Raw genomic sequence first — 6,066 nt, forward strand, 5'->3', positions numbered from 1 at the left:
TTTTCATCGATAGTCAAAGGAAAATGACAATCTTTCATGATTTCCATAACAAGACGATAAAATTAGGGTGCAGCATGAATGTGATAATTCTTTTAAGATCAAACAAAAAAAAGTAATAAGTATCAACTTCACTATGAAATGAAAAAATTCCAAAGGTTACATGCACATATTTTAAAATATGAAGTTTCAATATGATGCTATCTATATGAATATGCAGTTATTCGAAAAGTGGCTATAACAAATTATCCTTATTCAATTGGAGAAAGAAAGAAATTCATCTGAAGAAGTATAAATGAAATTTAATTGTTGAAGGGATCAGGTTCTTCTACAAAATTTGGCATATTTTAGCACCCATGTTAGAATATAATTGGCAACAACTGTCCACCTAGGCCAGTCAACAGATTGGATCATGATCCAAATCTGATTGAAAAAACTATGATTGACAATGCATTGATAGTCTCCACCCATTTCATACAAATCCCAGTGATACATTTGGTTCCTAAAATTTGCAGCACTTTTCTGTGTGAGCTTGCCTTTCTCTTTTCCTCAACATTGTTCATGAGGCTTGGAGTTGCCCAACCCATGTGATTCCAACTGCCTAGCAAGGACTTGATGGTGAGTGGTAGGAATTAGAAAGGTCATCTGCTAACTTCATAATCAACTAAGAGTACCTGGTGCCTGTAATTAATAGAATAAGACAGAATTATTCAAAACTGAAAGCAGAGCAGCTGACTAGAATATAGGCACTCCATGAAATTTCTTTATACTTCTCATTGTATGAAAAGTGAGTAAAACATGTAGAAATATGAGAGGTCACATATGATACAAAGGTTCTCTGGTTTCTTTTCCCAGTCTGCTGAAAAGAAAATTAGAATAATATTTGTGCTACACTTTGTTGCTGAGAAAAATGCAGGAAAGAAAAAGGGATGTCTTAACGGTCACTGTATACCTTATATGGAACTTAGAAATATTCCACCAAACTGGTGGCATAGTTAATAGATTAAACTTTTAGTTCCTGGAAACTTAACATTGAACATTTTCTTTGATAGGTAAATAGAAAGCACACAAACTATACAGGATTAAGCTTGTTAAATGACCCTCAACCGCTTATTTTAAGAGGGGAGGGTATGCTATTTGGTCCAGAAGCCATTGATTAAATAAACAATGAATTGAATGTTCAGCCTGGCAAAGGAAGCACAACAACAACAAAACATTTTGTTTCAAAACAAAGAGAAGCAAAATTAATAAATAATGTTCTTTTATTTTCACATTTTCCAACCAGCAAATGGGACTGTTGGTGATTTAGAAACCTCTTATAAACAAAGAATCAAATGGATTTCTAGAAGTTTGGGGAACCATCAGCCATTCTTGCCACCCTATTCTATGACCTATGTCATGACAGCTCAAAGATGATCAAAAGTTACTAATAACCCATACTATAAAATGTACAAGTCTATCAAGACCATCTGTGTGTCTATAGAAGACAAGTGTTTGTGCTTCAACTAGCAGTGGCAGGTATAGATAATTATGAATGCCATTCAGATGTCTCAATCTGTAATTTGATATCATTACTCTATGAGCTTAAAGTTGAGATCCTTGGCATTGAAGTTTATGAGACGATGCAGTTTAATTGTTAACTGAAGAGAATTATTTGAATGAAACTCACAACTAAGTTGACTACAAATTCAATAATTATGTAATAAAATTTAGGTTATTGCAGTACAAACTAGGAATTTGAAATTACTGATACAATTTGGGGGACTGTCCAGGTTAAAGATTTTAACAAGTTTCTGCAAGTCTTTCTTACCCCAAACAATTTTTTATTTTTTTTATTTTTTTATGAAAACTTACAATATTCATACATATAGGCATATTTGAAGTCTTAATTTCTTGCCATTCAATAAATTATCCCTACCATATAGGTCATCCTACACTAATAGTTCAACCCTCACCAAATTTATTATATCTTGTCCAATACTAAAGAATTTTTTTTCTTCCATTTGTTTTGCCAAGCTCTGCAACATAATTAAAAACCACTATTCAAAATCATTGCCCTTCATCATTCCTCTCATAATAATGGCCCAATCAATTGTCTTAATCCTAAAAAAAAAATTGGAGTAAACTATTCCTTTCATAGTTATACAAAGCCTTATTTCACTACTATTGGATTAGTTTGAGTGAACTCCATAAGCAGTCTAGGCTTAGCCCTAACCTTTCTTCTATCATTATAAACCCTAGGTCCATATGTTTGTCTAACCCTAAGCCTACCACAAGTCCATATGTTTGAGTATCATTTTTTTTTCCATTTAATACTCAGATTTGCTACAAACTATCATTTTTCTCCATTAAACACAAGTTCAGCTCTCCATAAATATATATGAATTGATGCTCAGAAAAGATAAAATATTCAGATCCATTTCAAAATAATAAAAAACTGTAAAACTCAAGATGAACTCAAAGAAGAAAAAAAGAACCCAGTGATTAGGACTTCGTGCAGTAATTTCATTTTAAAAAGTTCATATATTTGATTATGTTAATCCATTCTACATAGGACTGTTCTAGTTCCTGAAAAATCATGCATTTAGAATGCGCATGAGGAGAGTATGATGTGACATGGGCAAATACTACACTATTCAATATTTTATGTTTTCTCAAAGAGGGTGTGGAAGATGGAAGAATGGGAAATTGCAAACATTCTAATGGGGGACAGACAAAAAAGGAGGGAAGGAAAAGCAAGGGATACTGTAAGTTTGTTATCGATTTTGGAATTAGTATGTTAGAAAGTAGGGATAAAGGTTGTATACAACAAACTTTTTTTTTTTTTTTTTTTTGTGGAGAAGAGTATACAACAAACCTAACTGCATAAAATGAAGTTTGCTCATGATATATAGATAATAAAAAAAACACTATACTTTGAAGTGAATAATTTTCAGCCATTATGAGAATGACTTTTCCCCCTTTTAGATTGTTAATTTAGTTTTGCAGATATATTTGGTCTCACGAATAAAAGTATGGGAGGAGATTAAGCAACTTACCAAAAATCTTATACATGATTTGTAAATTCTACTTGTTTTCAATTCTCGTTCTTTTTCCCCCATCGAATTGTATGTGTATTTTAGATACATTGGTGGAAGTGTGTGTTTGTATAAATGCATAAATTGATCCTGTTGTGATGATAAGCACATGACAGGCAATTAGCACACATTATAGCTCCTGCAAATAAAAAAACTTTGTATCCCAAATTTATCCAAATTGTCAAAAAGGATATACGACCACTTCTTCTGTTCATGGACGGATGGACCATAGGTGTTTCTGATAATAGATTAAAGATTTAGTTGACACCATTTAATCAGAAAAAAAAAAAAACCAATTATGTTACGCAGGTAATAGGATGCTGGGGAAAGAGATTTTATTTTGGATTGTGATCCCAAAAGGAAGAGTATTTTGCAATAAAAACAACTTAATAAGACAGAAGTACATTAAGATTTGAAGAGTAATGCAGTATGTAGCTGCTTTGGGAGATTTCAGGTTTTAACTCTGATAAATTACTCAGAAATCCAAGAATTACAAACAAGGATTTACAACCAGGATTTTGATTGATGTATTTTTACAAGTAAAATATTGAATCTCAACTAATTAATGACAAGTATGATTAAAGATAGTAGTTATGAATCAAAAGCAGAAAACATATTGAATCAAAAGCTATACCTTGATATATATACTGTGGAAAAAATATCCGTTCATGAATTGGATTTGCTTCCACTGAACTTGAACTTTACTAACCATCGTTTTTTGCTCAACATATTTATTTTCTTTGCTGCACAATCATCTTTTTGAAGCTTCTTGTCCAAGCAGTCATCTGTTAATTCAGATTCACAATTATTCTCAATATTGGCCATTCCTCCATTTCCTTCACCCACATGCTTAGGATCATTTTCTGAAGCACAGCCCAATATTCGATTAATTCTATAGAGTTCATCCGAAGAACAATGCTTCGCTACAGCTAAAATATCCACCATTGACCGCTTCTTGTGCTTCCCCTTATGTCTTTTTCGCTTATGCCTCATTCTCTTGGAGGAAATCTGTAATTTACCATTCTGATCATCATGGGGGTGCAAACTATGCATTGTAGTTGAAGGTTTAAATCTAGGAACCATGAAATCAGATGCAATATCGGAATTGTTTTCTTCGAGCTTATCACTATTGCTAGAAGGAAATAAAGGGCATTCCTGGCTGGAAACTTTTGATATAGCTTCATTAGAGTATGAATCACACTCATCTTTAATAAGCTTCTCCTGCTCAACAAAATCTGGTGCTTTATTGTCAATGGAATCAGCCTTTTTGTTATCTTGTTTGGAAGACTTAAACATAACATCTCTTCTGAGTGACTGAATAACTGAATCACCAGGTTCAAGGGGCGGCAACACATTGCTGATACCATGCTTGAAACAGATTTTCAAGTATTTCTCTGGAAATGGCCAACTACAAAAGATATCTTTTTGACGAGAAGCAAGAGCATACTTTCTGTAATTGAGATAGTTATCAGTAACATGACAGTCCATTCTTGAACCAAGAATTCTATACATCTCATTTAACGTAAAATGATAATGTTGGGGTGACATCAAGAAGTAGCGAAAGAGAAGATAAGGAACCAAAACCTTAAAAATTAGTAAAGGAGAAGGTTCCCATATCAGAATTGTAAAGAACATGCATCAAAAGCAAAAAAAAAATTGCCCATGAAAAGAGTAAACACATGCCTTTAGTTGATCAATAAATGAAGTAGAACATGTTAACAAATTGCGGTTATAAAGTGAAAGGTAAAGAACCCATTCATTTCATACAAAATATCCCACGTGAAGCAGTTTGTAAACAAATATGTTATTCCTATGACCAAAACAAACTTGATAATGTCAAAGAAGAGAGAACATTGAGTTTTAAGTAAGATGTAGTGCATGTGATCAAGTGCAACATAAAACACCATGCAATACCGGTACATAAAATGCTGAAAAGAAATATATTCAGAAAGATTAGAAAACTCCCAAAAGAGAGACCCAATATAATCAAAACGAAATCACCTTATGGAGAAGGACTTGATATCTGTTTGAATGCAATCGTGGTTGGGGTTCATTTGTTGCTGCAGAGAAAGCGAAACCTCAGGTGGGCTTTGCTGCTGAGACAGCATATTGTAGGAACAGCTAGCTACCAAGCGTTTCAATCAGTGAATGATGAAAACAATTAAGAAAAAAGAAATCGACCCAGTTCAGATAATAACAATAAGAAACTGAGGAAACAAGAAGGGGTCGACCAAAAGCTCCATGAAATTACGAAACTATGAACAGCAATCTCAGGCCCTGGTAATCCAGAGAAACAGAATCAGAGATTAGAAAGCGGGTGGAGGAAAGGTAGAGAACCCAAAGGTATGTAAATGAAAAGAAAATGTAATGGTTTGTGAGTTGTGGAATGATCCAATGGGGGGAGAAAGTATGAGAGAGAGAGAGAGAGAGAGAGAGAGGTGCGAATTGGAGAAGAATAGGTATGGAGGTGAACAGAGGCGGTGAGAGAAATGAAAGGGCGTGTGAAACGAAGAAGATGATGATGATGATTTGTAGGTGAAAATTGAGAAATAACCAAAGTATTTGTGTGTGTGTTTGAGAGAGAGAGAGAGAGAGAGAAAAACTAGCAAGAGAGTAAGCAGGAGAGACACTTGACTTTATTAAGGAGTTCTTTAATTTGTTTCTTTTTGTTTTGTTTTTTTTTTTGGTTCGCTTTTTTCCTTTCCAAGACGCTGAGTCGATAGTTAAAACTAAGAGACACAGCAAATTTATCTCCTTTCTTTCTGCAACAAATTTTATGGATGGATGACTTCATAATCATAACACCACTGAAAGTGAAATGAAGCACTAGAATTATTATACTATTTGCCTCTTTTTTTTTTTTTTTTATAATAAAAAAAGAATATAAACCTATTGATTGTGATCCAAAAAAACAGGGCACAGGAATGATCTCACTACTCTGTCCAAAATTAGATAAAGGCAGACTAGGCAGTGCATCAAGATAGTGTATTAT

At 33.5% G+C, this 6,066-nt stretch overlaps 1 protein-coding gene across 2 annotated transcripts; it reads right to left on the reverse strand.

Annotated features, from left to right (window-relative positions):
* Positions 1–260: 260 nt before the first annotated feature.
* On the reverse strand, positions 261–5,682 carry LOC142624014 (uncharacterized). Of its 2 annotated transcripts, XM_075797511.1 has the most exons (3): positions 5,076–5,682; positions 3,709–4,524; positions 261–678 (listed from the first exon to the last, which is right to left on the reverse strand). In XM_075797511.1, exons 1-2 carry the CDS (start codon positions 5,180–5,182, stop codon positions 3,741–3,743), a joined length of 891 nt encoding a protein of 296 aa, XP_075653626.1. In that variant the 5' UTR covers positions 5,183–5,682; the 3' UTR covers positions 261–678; positions 3,709–3,740. The 2 variants fall into 2 exon arrangements, with proteins under 2 accessions (XP_075653626.1, XP_075653625.1); XM_075797510.1 differs by having other exon boundaries at positions 3,709–5,682.
* Between the last annotated feature and the right edge of the window lie 384 nt (positions 5,683–6,066).

The sequence above is a fragment of the Castanea sativa genome, chromosome 2, assembly GCF_040712315.1.
Source record: "Castanea sativa cultivar Marrone di Chiusa Pesio chromosome 2, ASM4071231v1".
NCBI lineage: Eukaryota > Viridiplantae > Streptophyta > Magnoliopsida > Fagales > Fagaceae > Castanea > Castanea sativa.